The sequence below is a fragment of the Talpa europaea genome, assembly GCF_964194135.1.
Source record: "Talpa europaea genome assembly, chromosome: 15".
In the NCBI taxonomy this organism is placed as follows: Eukaryota; Metazoa; Chordata; class Mammalia; order Eulipotyphla; family Talpidae; genus Talpa; species Talpa europaea.
Window position 1 is genome coordinate 37541316 of NC_140083.1, and position 15437 is coordinate 37556752.

General features: G+C 41.1%; 1 protein-coding gene across 16 annotated transcripts in view; it reads left to right on the forward strand.

The window, feature by feature from the left end:
• GRIP1 (glutamate receptor interacting protein 1) overlaps positions 1-15437 on the forward strand; it is a gene marked incomplete at both ends in the record, with an annotated part of 674847 nt that overhangs the window by 587882 nt on the left and 71528 nt on the right. For 15 of the 16 annotated variants that reach the window (XM_084256509.1, XM_084256515.1, XM_084256502.1 and 12 more), the window contains 2 exons: positions 6433-6619; positions 7186-7331. In XM_084256509.1, the coding sequence (XP_084112635.1) occupies positions 6433-6619; positions 7186-7331 (333 nt within the window). Of the gene's footprint in view, positions 1-6174; positions 6620-7185; positions 7332-15437 lie in introns of those variants that run through there. The other variant, XM_084256507.1, reaches the window with a different exon arrangement.

A 15437-nucleotide genomic window follows, 5' to 3' on the forward strand; every position in this document is an offset into this window, starting at 1 on the left:
AAAGAGCTGAAAGGAAGAGAATAAGAAAGCCTAACGATGTTTGTCCCTTCCACCTACATCTGAAAAAGGACAGGAAGACCAAGGCAGCTAATGGTGAGCGTTGTATGTGACTACGCAGGAAGGTCTTGCAAGAGATATAAGGGGAGCCCCCTCCCCACCCCAGTGTGGAGAAGGGAGCAGAACTGGATCACAAGGGTGTACAATGTGTGGCCCACAGCAGGGTTCAAATTTGGAGCCCTTTAGCACAGGCCTTAAATGACAGGCTCAAATGATGACAAACTTGGTATGTTAATAAAACTTTGAGGCTATTGCTCTTTGTACTTTTAACATACTTTTCATATCTAACAATAATCCTCATGGCCTTTTACATTAAGAAACATTTGACAGCTTTTTAAACTTTAGGAGGTAACCAGCTGTCTGGCTCCTTCCCTTTACTTACACCAGGAAAGGCAAGAATTGACAGAAGCAGGGAGTCATTTCCCAAATATCCCAGGGTTGTGTCCAGGACCCTCCATATGTGGATGGGAACAGGGCAGAGCAGAGACAGGTCCTGAGCACAGCAGGGGCACACACCAGTTAGCATGTCACATCACCTTCAAACACAGCCCAGCAATACAGTAGTCTTTCCCATCTTCAAGGTGAGGAGAAATGGACTCCCCTCAGCCCAGAGCCCAGATCCTGCAGAAATATCTGCTCCTGGAGAGAGAGGCCATCATATAATTTTTTAAATTACAGGGTTATAATTCATAAATCATCTTTATTTTCTTTTGCTAGTTGACCACATTAAAGAAACAGGATGATCAAGCTCATCTTTTTCTCCTCCGAGTAAAATTGCTTGTTTTTCCCTCTGACTTCACATCTTTAAACCTACAATTTATCTTTTTCATATCTAGTAGTAATTTTCAAGACTTTAATATGCGTGAGTAATAGTACATACAATTTCAAGTGAAATTTTACTGTTTCGAAGAATAGAATCCAATGTGTCAGAGGACTTATGGAGTTAATTATAAAATCCTTTATTTATTAGATTAGTTATAAAATTAGAAAGCCAATGTTTAATATATTTTTAATCCTAAATTAAATATACTATTAATTTTAATAGTATAAGCTCTCGGGAGCTTATAAATGTAATGATACCAACAGTGTACTTGTTTTCAAAACCTTCTAGAGAATGAGATTCCTATGCTATCTCTTTGAACTGTTCCAAAAATTATAGCAAGTCTCTCCTTTGAGAAGGTCTTTACCTTATTCCTAATCTAGTTCCTTCTACTACCATTAAACTTACCCTTTCTTCTTGATTCTTTCTCAGCTGGTCTAAAATTCAAAAATGGTTATTTAATGCCAATTAAGTAGTCTGAAAATGTATACCAAATCGAAATCTCAATGGATAAAATTTTAATATGAACCTACAAAAAGATTCACAGAGAGTGAAATTCCTTTGAAGTCCAAATAGTTCACTTATAAGATGGATGGAAGTATCTGCCAATAGTAGGTGTTGTAATTTGATATACCTGCCTGCTATGAGGACTAACATGTAAGAAACACACATCTCCAGATCCATGTGGCAGGAAATGATATTTTCTGCTGGTTTTATGCACCAGTAACAAAATGTGTGACCTGGAGAACAAAGTCTGGTCATATCAACAAAGGCACTAGAAAATGTGGTCTGATAGTCCATATGTCAGACCTTGAGCTCTCAGTCTGCCACCCATAGAAAGCTTAGGGTTGCATGGAATGCACTGAATGAAGGAGGGGGGAAGATTAATGCTATCTACAGAAATCCTGCTGAGACAGAACAATGATAGTACTTCAAAAGCAGAAGTGCACTTTTCCATACCCTGTCTCTGCCATGTCAGGTATGATGCTGGCATAGTCTACACAGTAGACAACTTTGGATCATAAAGAACATACATCTTCATGTTCTTTATGATAACTCAAAAGAATCTACATGAAATGTTGATTGGAAAAGGAAAATGTGGATATCACAAAACTTGATTCATTTCTCATGTATTTAGCCTTCATTGACTATTCTAGGCACTGTGATTTCAGAGATGGAAAGATCTGATCCCCATCTTTAAAGAACTGAGGGTCAAGTGGAGGGACAGCCAGGCAAATAAAAACCTGATAAATGCTGAAACAGGACTGTGTATTAGAAATCTGGAAATGTAAGAAAATAATTACCTAACTCTGCCTGGGTAAGGCCGGATAAGGGACAATGAAAACCCAGGAGAAGGGCAGAAAGGGCAGAAGACAATAGTCTCTAAGATGACCCAGAGGAGTGGAAGCAGGGCTGGCACATGTGGTGTGAAGGAAGCATAGAGGAAGATGAGACTGGATGGGCAGGAGAAAATGATCTTGCAAAGGGACTTCTGTGCTCTGCTAGAATTGAAAAGAATCTAAGTATAGGCAGCCCTTGAAAGATTCTAAACAAGGAGATGACCTTTATGTATTGGCAAAAGAGGCAGGAATCACTGATTCAAAGTCCATGGAGTAATCTACACTAGCAATGTTGAGACCCTCCTCTAGAGGAGTAGATAACTTTGGGTTCTTCATGAAGAGAAGGTTAATCTTTCAAATATGTGGAAAATATTGGGCATAAGAGTATCCAGAAGCATGTATGTTAGAATTATTGAAATAAAAATAAAATCCCAAATTAAGATACTGACAGTAATGAGAAAATAATATTATACAAAATATATTGCATTATTATTACATAATTTTTATTGACATAACACTGATTTACAACACTCTGCATGGCTTTGGGGTACAGGTTCACACCTCTTCAAATGTATTGTTACCACACCACACCCAAAACCAAGGCATAGATCATCATCATCATCATAGGGTATCAGGCCCCCCCTTCTTTGTTCTACCCACCTCACTCTCCCCTCCAGTTGCCTCAATTCTACAATCAGATTTCTAGAGATTATTTTGTTTTAGTTTTATCAAGTTTTATACAAGATACATGAGTCATCCTGAAAAGACTTAGCAGTTTACCAAACTTGAGACAGTGGGGAGTTGTGAGTCAAAGACTGCTTTTAGATCCTGAGCCTGGGGGACTATAAACATTATGATCCTATTCATAGAAATAATGGCAATGAGGAAGAGAAGATGATTAACTCAATTTTGGAAATGAGGAGTCAATGAGGCATCCTTGGGAATGAGAATATCCATTCAGTGAGGAAATTCGTCACTGGAGACTGAAAAAAACTACAGAAGATTTGAGAAGATACATGTTGAGGTCATATTAAAGAAGCACTGGAAGTGAATAAGGGAAAGAATGAGACTAGAAATGACAGGTTTAAGGCAGAACTATGGGGAACCATATATGTGGAATGCGGAAGAAGGCAAAGGAGCTAAGAGGAGCTGAAGAAATAAGAAGCTAAGGACAAAGTTCCATCCAAATTGAGAGCAATTTCAGAAAAGAAGGGCTGGTCCCCAAAAAACAGTTGAGTGGAGCTTCAGAGGGTTTGGAGCTGATGAGGCTATTGACTGGCAATCAGGAAGTCATCAGTGACAGGATACCCAGTCAAGGGTGAAGGACATTGTAAGCATTTTCAGAATTAGTACAATCAATCGAGAGAGGTCAGAGGAGGAGAGGAGTGACTAAGAAAGTTGGGAATAGCAGCAAGAGAGAAGTTTTAAGGCAGAAAAATCACAGAGGGAGTAGAAAAGAACAGTATCAAAAATACTAAAAGGAAGCATTTGCTTGAAGTGCAAGGAAAGATACAGCCTCCCGAAGCAAGAAGAAATGGAGGAGAGAATAGAAAACAATAGAGAAATTGAGATTGGGAGGTATGTTGTATCAGGAACTCTCACCATTGGTTGCTTCTTTCAGTCTTGTAGCAAATAGTTTGACCCTGATAAGGGTAGAAGTGTGTGAGACAGATCCTGTGAGGGATTAAATAGGTGCAAAAATATTACACAAGAGGGCCTCCCTGGTGGTGCAAAGGGTAAAGACGCAACCTATAAAGCTATCCGCAGCCACTGCAGCAGGAGTTCGATCCCCAGGTGGCCAGGGAGGAACCCACATGGCACAGCAGACATCTCCTGTTTCTCCCACTGCTCCCCTCAGTGGATCTGCCTGTTCTGTTCTCTGTCTCTGGTGAATCCTCTCACCACCCCCACCTCTGGCCTTTATCCTGGTTCTTGTATGCATAAATAAATAAATCTTTTTAAAAAATTACACAAGATTCTAGGGCCCCAGAGAGAATAATGTGAATTAGTTTGCCTTCATCTAGCACCCTTCATCAACTTAGAAATAGCAAGAGAGCTGGCCAGGCATTATCAAAGAGTATAGAGTATTGGAGCAGAGAAAGTCCCATGAGGTTGAAGAGTCTCTTATACGAGCAGATGTAGCATTGAAATGGTCACCACAGTCTAAATGGAGGATCAGAAGAAAGGATGACACTTAGAGGCAAAGGGCAAAGATAATGGCTTGGAAACTACTCCCAGGGGAAGGGCTCTCAGGTTTCCCACTCCTTCCTCAGTGTCTGCAGTGGCTCTGTTTTTATCTGGAATACAAAGGCATCTCTTATATGCTTTCACATGAAGAGGGGAGAGATTTGTTACTTAAAATGTTGTTTGAAAACCAAGGGCCTCCCTGGTGGCGCAAGGGCTTAAGACGCAGCACTATGAAGCTATCCACAGCCACTGCAGCACGAGTACCATCCCCAGCCGGCCAGGGAGATGACCCTCATGGTGCAGCAGACCTCTCCTGACTCACCCACTGATCCTCTCAGCAGTATACTTCAGTCAATTCACTTGTTCTCTACCCCACTCTGTCTCTGGTAACTCCTGTCAACCCCCATACCTCTGGCCTGAACCCCAGTTCTTGTATGCATTAATAAATAACTCTTTTAAAAATAAATAAATAAATTGTTGCTTGAAAACCACTAGATTGGGAGCTAAACGAGAGGAAATAGGTCCAAAAGTCATAAAGAAGAGAAGAGAGGAACTGGGCAAGATGGCTAAAGGATACGGAATCATCAAGGTGAATTCAGACATTGAGATCCTGGAGTTCTACCCATTTTAAAGGAAGATGGCATCCAACATTGCTGGCTGGAAGTTGAAGTGTGGGGTAGCATTCTAGATATCAACTGAGAACTGAAGAACCATGAAGCCAGTGTTAGAAGATTGTCAAAATGCTGAGGACAAGAAAACCCTACAGGTAGAAGAAGTAAAGAGTCAAGTACTGAAATCAGTGAAGAAATAGGTAATTTTGAAAAGATAGAAAACTGCTATGGAGTTGACGATGAGGCAAAGCAGAAGTATAGAATTGGAACTTTAAGTAGGAGTTGTTGACATATAGGGAACAGGGAGTATTATAAGTGCTTCGCTCACCTTGTCTCTTGCAGGGAGAGTAAAAGAAAATGACTTCTGGTTGGAGAGATTTTGAGGCATAGGGTATCATCAGGTTTCAACTGAAGTAGGTGGGCCAGAATACCCATATTGGGGGGGGGGAGTAAAAGTATAGTATAAGACCCCGCAGGCAGCGAGCTTGCTCACAGGAGATCTATGGGTGCATGGATCCCAGGAGAGGCAGAGCTGAGGGAAAGGCACCCAGAAGGAGAGCAGCCCTATCCTGACTCGGGCTGGGGATGCAGCAAGGTAGAGATGTGTGCCAGGGGGTTAAATGGACACCAGAAAAGTGAGTGAAATAGAACCTGAGAAAGAATAGGGCTGAAGTGACCACAGTGCGGGAAAGCAAGAATGTAGAGTTAAATGACTCCATCTTGCCAAGTCAGTGCTGGATTTAACCTAGATAACTAGCACCTCACCACTCCAGACCAAGCCTTATGAGGTTTCTTCAAAACTAGAGGTCAGTTTGTAAAAAGTTTAAACCATAAGTGCCAATCACTTTACATGGGAAAACAAAAACATTAAACCAGACCTCTTTTTCCTAGCTAGCAAAGAGATAATGACTTATGACAACCCAGATCACCAGCTGCTTGCTTAGTGGTAGACCCAGGGCCAGAACCCAGGTACCCTGAGCCCAAGGTCATCTCCTTCCCACTGTCCCACAACTGTCCCCCACACAGGGGGGTAGTTATAGGGAGGGAGCCACATTGTTACTATGACTGAATAATTACAAATATTAGGAAGTTTCTATATCTTATTCAACTCTGACTAAACTTTTTGCTAAAAGACCCAAATATAACCTCCCATCATGCCAGTGAGCTCCTTTTCAAGGACATGATCTGTTTTAGAAATGCTACCATTTCTGGGCCTCCCTGGTGGCGCAGCGGTTGAGGCGCTGGGTTGCGAGGCTGCCGACAGTCTCTGTAGCGCCAGTTCGATCCCCGGCCACCGGCGAGGGTCCCACAAAAAAAAAAAAAAAAAAACCCTAAAAAAAGAAAGAAGGAAATGCTACTATTTCTGGTATGTACTTCTCCCTAAAGTCAGTCTTCTCCTTGTTTCTTGTTCCTCTAGTGTCTTTAGCCTCCAGCACGGTGGGCCTGGCCGGGCAGGTTGTTCACACAGAAACCACAGAGGTGGTGCTGACAGCAGACCCTGTCACAGGGTTTGGAATCCAGCTGCAGGGAAGTGTGTTTGCCACAGAGACTCTCTCTTCACCACCTCTGATTTCCTATATTGAAGCTGACAGCCCTGCTGAGAGGTGAGACAGTTTCTCTCCCAGCTGCTTTTTCTGCTCTGCATCTCTGGCAATCTTTGAAGAGCTAATAAATTATTGAAGAGTCCTCAGTGCAGGAAATGCAAGACATAAACTGTTCTGATAATAAAATGTTATGTTCTTGACCAGGTTTGAGAAGAATAACAGCAAGGATGCCTTTATCCAGCAGATTTTTGTCCATCAGGGGCTGGAGGCTATATTAATTAAAAAAGAAAAAATCCATAAAAAATTATCTGAAGTTCAGACTTTAATAATTTCTCTGCCATGGGGGAATATACATTCATCACTACTACATATTGGTTCAGATCAGATTATAACAATACCATGGTGCTGAATTATTAATTAATTCTCTGGGCTACATCAAGCTTCCCCTGCTCACATTAGTAGCCCTGAAATGCAAGAGAGCAAGGCATTGTATTTGCCCACAGCATTGAATAACAAGACTAAATGGTAATGCTATTTGGCAAGAATCAGAGGTAGATTTTGCAATTTAAGTTGAAAATAATTTACTCTCTCTCTCTACAACCTCTAACATATGATTCTAAATTTAGATGTGGGGTACTGCAGATTGGAGACAGAGTGATGGCTATTAATGGAATTCCAACTGAAGACAGCACCTTCGAGGAAGCCAATCAGCTCCTCCGAGACTCTTCAATCACGAGCAAGGTCACCCTGGAAATCGAGTTTGATGTTGCAGGTATGATCGCATAATCTGCATCAGCACAGTCAGGAGTGGGCTGCCTGTGAATTATATGGGTGATGTGGCAGAGGGGGAGCTCTTTTTTAATATACTGAATGTGTCTTTGTTTAGGAGGTTTAGGATGTCATTTTGAATTGAACATTGTTTTTGTATTATTCATTAAAATGTCACTACAAGAACAATTGAAAATAAATGTGACAAAATGAATAAGTAATGGCTGCTATAAAGGTGATAAAAAAAATCATGTAGCCTTTACTCTTCCTGACTTTCTCCTATATGCTAGAGAAACCATATTCTTCAGTCCCAGGGACAAGAAGACCCTGTCTTTGACCCTTCCCACTGCATAGAATACATGAAAATTCTGTAGAGAACAATGAAAATTCATTAGGTGGATTTATATAAGCCCAGTAGGTAAGTATTTAGTGTCTAGTGATAAAGAGAAATCGCACTAGACACTTGTTAAAATGACAAGGAAGTCTTTTTCTTATTAAAGACTATTTCAATAGACATCAAGACTTGGAAAGGGAAGGGAGGTGGAACTCAACTTCAAAACCAGCAGGTGCAGGTGTATGACTTTAGTGATTGGAGGAGTCCTTGTCAATACCTAACAGGTGTGTGGATTTTAGTGGATGCTAATTCCCATTTAACCAAGTTGCCTTCATTTAGCAGAATATTATCTTACAAACCCAATGACCTTTGTTGATCAGTAAAGATAAGCCTTGGGGGGGGGCTTCCCAGTGGTGCAGCAGTTGAGCGCTGGGCTACAAAGCTGTCCACAGCCTCTGCAACGCCGGTTTGATCCCTGGCCGCCAGCAAAGGTCCCACAAGGCGCGACAGACCTCTCCTGCCGGTCCCACTGCTCCCCTCAGCAATGTGTTTCGTCAGTCTGACTGTTCTGTTCCCGCTCTGGCTCTGGTGAATTCTCTTACCCTCCTGCACTTCTGACTGTACCCCGTGCTTGTATAAATAAATAAATAAATCTTTAAAAATAATAATAAAATAAAGATAAGCTTTGGGACATAGGGATCAGTGTCCCAAGAAAGACTTGCTGAGAGTTTACAATGAGCAAGTCGCTCTTCTGTGCAATGAGGATATAGACAGGAAAGAAGAAAAAAATCCTTGTCTTCATGAAACTTGTATTACAGTCATACAGAGAGCTGATTTAACTTAACAAATATAAATGTAGACAGTAGTAAGTGCTCTGGGTAAAATTAAGCAGAATGGGAATTATAGAATTACTGTGGGAAACTGTTTTTGTAGGGTGACTCTCTAAGGAAGAAACATGTAAGCAGATATTTAAAGACTGAGAAGGAGCCAGACATCTTAGAGTCTGAAAGAAGAATTCCAGTTGTAGGGAACAGCTATTGTAAGATATGAGCTAGAGTAAGTGTGGGAGATATGAGACACATTCTTGCTGGAGTGTGTATGGGACTTGGAGGTGGGGACAGATTTGGGTTTGGAGCTGGGGTGGGAGAGATTGGAAGCAGCCAAGTAATGCAGTAATGCGCTTTTCCAAGTGCCTTGGGAAAGAATTTAGATTATATTCCAAGTGTAATGAATCACGAAGCATTTTATGGAAGGAAGTGAGATAACCTGATGAATGTTTTGAAATATAAGGAGATAATAGAAGAAGAAAAAAAAAACAATTAGGAGATTGTGGCAGTTGGAATAGGTAAGGAATGTTAGCGACTTGGACAAAGTGGCACTGTTAGAGATAGTAACAAATAGTGAAGTTAGAACCTGGGTTGAATCAGGACTAACAGCTAGTCTATGGATTTGATATTAAAGATGAAAGACAGGGACGATCATGGATGAATCCTATGGTGTAATGTTGAACAATTAACGGTGATATCTCCAACTGAGAAGATTTGAAATGGAAATTTGGGGATAACAAAAAGAATTCTATTTTAGACATGAGTAGGCAAATCCACTGCAATACTAGGAAGAAAGGACAAGCATGTTCATTCCTTAGTTCAAAAGACCATTAAGGAGCAGCCGTTACTAAGTGCTAGGCTCTGTGCTATGTTCAGATCATTTAAAGAGAAAATAGAAAAGATCAGTATCTTCAAGGAGCTCATCCAATTAGATAAAGGCAAGAACCGCTAAAAGATAAGAATAGACTTGCTAAATGTGTGTTAACACTAAAATGCAGAAGGAAATGCCCAGGAGACTGCAGGCAATACCTCCTGCAGCCTAGGATTGGGGGTATGTGCTAGGGAGCAGCATTGAGGGGGAACCACCCTGTCGGTGATTGTTCAAGTCCTTGGAATAAAGGAGGCCAATAGGGAAAGAGTTGGGGGAGCAAAGGGACTGAGGAGGTGCCCCGGCCTGAGAAGTACTAAGATTGAAAGAGAAAGGGCGCTAAAAAGGGATAGAGGAGATGCACTGAGAAGTGGGAAAATCAAAACAGGTGGCATTTTGGAAGCCAAAGAAAGAGTTTCAAGGCAGAAGTCACGATCAGTAGTGTCGCAGAAAACTCAAGTGAGCGAGCGAGGCAAGAAACGTCCATTGGATTTGACAATCGGCAGTTAGGAAGAGGGAGATTAGAGGAGTTTCAATGAATTGGGGCCAGAAGTCACACTGCAGTGAGAGGAGTTTCAAGGACTTGGAGGCCAGAAGTCACATTGCAGTGAGCTGAGGACGAGGGAGGGGGTGGAGGCATACAGACCAGCTAGGTTTATTGTCTGCTGAGAAATTGGATTTTGGAGGAGGATTTGCCAGGATACAATGCAATGAATGAGTAAAAAGGGCTGGGGCTCTGTGGGCTTTTTAGAACCTCTGTGGGCATTTAGTTATATATGGGGTGCCTGACTTTATATTGCCTTATCCTCTAACTACTGGTTTTTCAGCCAAGGTCAATTTTGCCCCAGTGGCATTGGCAATGTCAAGAATTTTGCTGTGGATGAAAGGAGATGGACCAACAAATAGAGAGGTATTTGGAGTTCAGAGGGATGTTATTTTGTTATTTTGTTAAGATTAGAGAGATGCATAAATGAAATGAATGAGAGAGAAAAGACATAATTGTGCAACTGGGTCCCAAAAGAAATGAGAGGGGAAGTTATCTAGATAACTCGTCTAAGACAGAAAGTAGAAAATATCTCTGAGTTTGAAAAGAAGGATGTAAGAATATAGAAAATTTTCAGCTGTGTTTAGAAATGTTGTATAAATGCTGTCAAGCCAGGGTGAAAGAAAGGGTCAACATTTAGGGGGTTTAAAAGAATACTGAAGGTTTAGAACAAGGACTGAGGAGAAATGAGTGAGGAAATACATGTAAAGGGATACATGTAAAGGGATTTTCAAACTGGTGTTGGACCAAGCAGAGTCCCAAAGTCCCAAGCAGAGTCTCTAAGTTTATAGCAGTGTCGACCTGCTGGTCAAGTTGATTTTTGCCAGGATTCCTCGGTTGCTAGCCAGAGCAGAGACAGTAGATGATAGATGAAGTCAGAGGCTGAGCTTTCCAAAAAAGATTCAACAGGAGAGCTTAAGTCACAGAGGTTCAAATTGTTGCACAGATTGAATAATTATGATAATAGCATAAAATTATCATGATACTCTCTATCAAATGCTTACTCTAAAGCATGTCACTTTTCTAAGCACCATGTGAGCATCAGCTCACTTAACCCTTATAACAGGTTACTATAATGGTGGCCCCAGAAAACTGAGGCCCAAGGAGTTAATTGTCGGACTCGCATTTTAACCCAGGAAGTCTAGCTCCAATCTAGACCAACAGTCTAACCACTGCTCCTATGCTGCCCTGTTTGAAAGAATCTAGAATCTGAGGGGACTCCCTGGTGGTGCAGCGGGTTAAGTGCAACACTGTGAAGCTGTCCACAGCCTCTGCAGTGCAGGTTAGATTCCCGGCTGGCCAGGGAGCTACCCACATAGCACAGCAGACCTCTCCTGTCTCGCCCGCTGCTCCCCTCGGCAGTGTATTTAAGTCAGTCTGCCTGTTCTGTTCACCGCTCTGTGTCTGGTGAATCCTCTCACCCCTTCACCTCTGGCCTACACCCCAGTTCTTGTATGCATAAATAAATAAAATCTTTAAGAGATATAGAATCTAGGTTGGAGAGGGAATCAGAGGATCTGCCTGATGGACTGGAAGGAAAGGGAAGACTTTAGGAACTTTAGGAAGAAAATGGGTATAGTGAGAGAAAGGAGGTAAACAAGCTAATGACTTGGAAATTGGGGTCTAAGTGGTATACTACAGGTTAGGACTTCAGAGAAAATCAAGCAAGGCTCCAAGGGTAGTGTGAGACCCTGATGTGAAGTGGAATGGAGCTGAGTATCATTCAGCTCAGGTCTGGGAATCAGGAATGCAGTGTGATAGAAGGACCAGCCACATGCTGAAATCTCTCAGGAGGACAGGGCATGCAATGAGGAGGGGAGTTGGAACTAGCTGTTCTTGACATGCCAAGAACATGCCATCAAAGACACAGGCAATACCTGTTTCCCCCGCTGGGACAGCTCTTCCCAACATGCTCAGGTGGTTTGCTCGCTTCACTCAAGTGTCCGCTCAGATTTCACTTGCTCAGAGATACCTTCCTGATCAACTCTCCATCCCCTTGCTTAGGCTTAGGGCTCTTCTCACCCCTTTTCATGTTCTGATGTTATGTGGTTATTTATTGTCTTCTCCAGTAGAAAAATTGGGAATGTCAGTGCCTTTTGTCCAGGAAGTGTATGGAACACAGAAGGCTTCTGTGTGTTCATGGTGGAATTAATGAATAAATGAAGTGCAGTTGTCTCCTTTGAGGTACTAGGATCAGGGTCCCTTGCCACTCAGTGCTTCTTGTTTCTATACATGTGCTCCACTTTTCTCTGGACAAATTTTCACTGTCTTTTAAATATATGTGATTGTCGTTCAGTCCACTCCTAAGTAAGTACCAGAAGAACACAAATACAACCTAAGTGCCCCCAAAACAGAGGAGTATATCAAGTAAATATGGTATATATGCACAACAGAATACTACTATGCAATCAAAAAAGATGAGTTCATGCCATTTGTGCCAACATGGATAAAGCTGGAAGGGAAGGGATTATGCTAAGCAAAATAAGTCAGACAAAAACAGACAAATACTGGATGGTATCACTTATATGTGGAATATAGAGAAACCAGGAAAAAGGTCAGATAAAACCAAACTCAAAAACCAGCTGTTGAAAGCAGACTATATCACTGACACATCAGCAGGGGTAGGGGGAGTGGAAAAGGGAGGAAAATGGGAAGGGATCACAGTGAACCATGGCAGTAGAGTATAGCTGCTTGGTGGTGGGCATACTATGCTAACAGCAATGGAAGAGGGTGACCTTATACTTCCAAAATACAAACAACAATGTGAACCAACATTACCTCAATAAAGAAAATAAACTTTTCTTTTTGGCTTATTTCGCTGAGCATGATCCCTTCCAGCTCCATCCATGTTGCTGCAAATTGCATGAGTTTATCTTTTTGATGGCTGAGTAATATTCCATCGTGTATATGTACCACATTTTCTTGATCCAGTCATCTATTTTGGGGCATTTGGGTTGTTTCAATAGCTTAGCTATTGTAAAATACCAGATGGTCTCACTCATAGCAGGAATTTAAAACCTAAATAAAGGACCAGGAAAAAAACTAATTATAATAAAGTAAAAATCACAATCAACAAGCAACTATAAACCAGAGACACACTAAACAGGGAGGAGGAGGGAGTAAGATCAAAACAAGAGGGGGTAGGAATTGTATGGGGACTATAACCACGATGAAAATGCATACATTGGGGCCTACCCTGGTGGCGCAGCAGTTGAGCACTGGGCTGCGAAGCTGCCCACAGGCTCAGCAGCGCTGGTTCGATCCCCGGCCACTGTGTGAGGGTCCCACATGGCGCAACAGACCTCTCCTGCCGCTCCTGCTGCTCCCCTCAGCAGTGTATTTCGTCAGTCTGCCTGTTCCCTGCTCTGGCTCTGGTGAATTCAGAGACACCTTCTGTTCCCCGCTCTGGCTCCGCTGAATTCTCTCACCCTCCTAGCGCTTCTGACTATACACAGTGCTTGTATAAATGAATGAATGAATGAATGAATGAAAGAATGAAAGAAAATGCATACATTGTTCAAAAATGAAAAATTATGTAAAAAATATATAAAAGAAAAAGAAGAGAAACTGAGCTCAACTAGTAAAAAAGAAAAATGTATGTGTATATACATAAATACAGCCCTTGCTAAAGTGCCCAGTCAGTACCAGCCAATTCTAATTTTCAGTTTCCAAGAGGAATCATCTAACTGACCCAGTTTAGGTTTGTTATCTTCTCTTTTCAGTCAGCTGCAGCCAAGCAGAATCCAGTAAAAGAGCCCTGTAAGAATCACTCATATGGCAGTAGAGTGTGGTTTTCAAGGAAGAGATTGTACAATGGCACCAGAAAGCCACAGAACACTAGTGATAAAAAGACTCATAATCCAATACCTTCATTTATTCATAAATGGGGAAACTGAGGTTTAGGTGAGGAAACACTAGAGCTTTCGGCAAAATGAGGTCTATTGATTTAGAGCCTGTCTTTGCTCTGTCATGTTATACTACTTCTTCAAAGAGATGGTGGAGTTAACCAGCATGAAACAGCAGATATCTGAGTCTCTGCCCTGCTGACACTGTTTATGAAGGATTAGCGTTATCCTGTGCACTATGGACATTCCAGTGAATTATCACCAACACAGTGACCTTCTCCATAAGCAGTATCATCTGAATATTTACTGAGCTATATTTTACATGTATCCTCAATATTTGTTTGTTATTTGTTTAGTGTATACTCAATGTTCATGTGTAGTTTAATATTGGTTGATTAAAGGCTTTAATATCTTAGACTCAAGCCCCTACAAAATAGTAACTGTTTTATGTCTATTAAACCCACTTTGTTCAATACCAAACTCAAGATAAAGGACAGGAATAAGGAATCTAAGGTCATTTCCCTCTGACCTTGGTTGTTTCCAAAATCAACCCATTTGAATTGGCTAGAAATGATATAGAACAGAGTCAGGATACATGTGCTCCCATCTTATCATTCCCTCATCCCTTGCTCATAGCAAAAGTCATTAATGTATGCTAGGGTCCTCCTGCTGAGCCAGACATGGCATCAGAATTCTCAATTAGTCATTACCAATTAGTCATTATAGTCTCAATTAGTCATTATAGTCATCGACTATAATTTTGGAAACTGTTGGAATCGGAAATCTTTCCTAGCTCATTGAGAACTTAGAACACCGGTAGGAAACTCTGGACTTGATCTATTTCAAGTCTGCCCTGCCTTTCTCCTTTCACTCCTCGTCATCTTCCTGTGAGCCACCCATTTCCAGAATTCTGCAAAATATATTGCACTCAGATATTAATTCCCAAAGTACTGGGTCTCAGAAATATGCTGTCTCTAATTCACAAATATTTAAGTAACGTAGAGAATGAGATTGACTGTGAATACATTTGCTTAAATCTATTTTCTTTAAATGGGTACTGCTATACAAACATTGTAGCAGTAACATTATTGGGGTCTTTTTAGCTGCAGTTACTCATAACCCATCACTCTAATAAATTAAAGTTTAAATGTTTATTATTTCTGTACCATACATATAACCTTATAAAATATAAAATTTTATAAATCTAATAATGCACCTACCGCTTTCATTTTGTCTTTTTGCAATACTGTTTTTTTAAATACCAGTCTACAATATTGTGAATACTTGAGGTTTCTACTTGACTTTTGTTTGTACTTTTGTTTAATGAAGTACAGTTGTTTTACATTTTTGTTCATTTTTTGACAGTGTAGGATTTCTCCTCTCAGGTGTGGTCTCTCTAGCTCTCCCACCACCAAAGCACCTGTAGTCCTCCACTGTAGCCCAATGTGCTCTAGAAGTTTCTACTTTAACTCTGGAGTAATTTTGTTGGAAAAAGTACAGCTTTGTTCTAATAAGAAGGCCCCATGAAACTCCTATCAGAAGATATATGCATCATTTGTAGCATCCCTGATGCTTTTCCTAAGTGTGTGGGAGTTAAACATTCACATTCACCCCATTTAGGATTTTTCTCAAGTCTCACAAGGGTGCCCAGATTGATGAATTATGATATGGTGGTTATCTCACTGTGCCAGC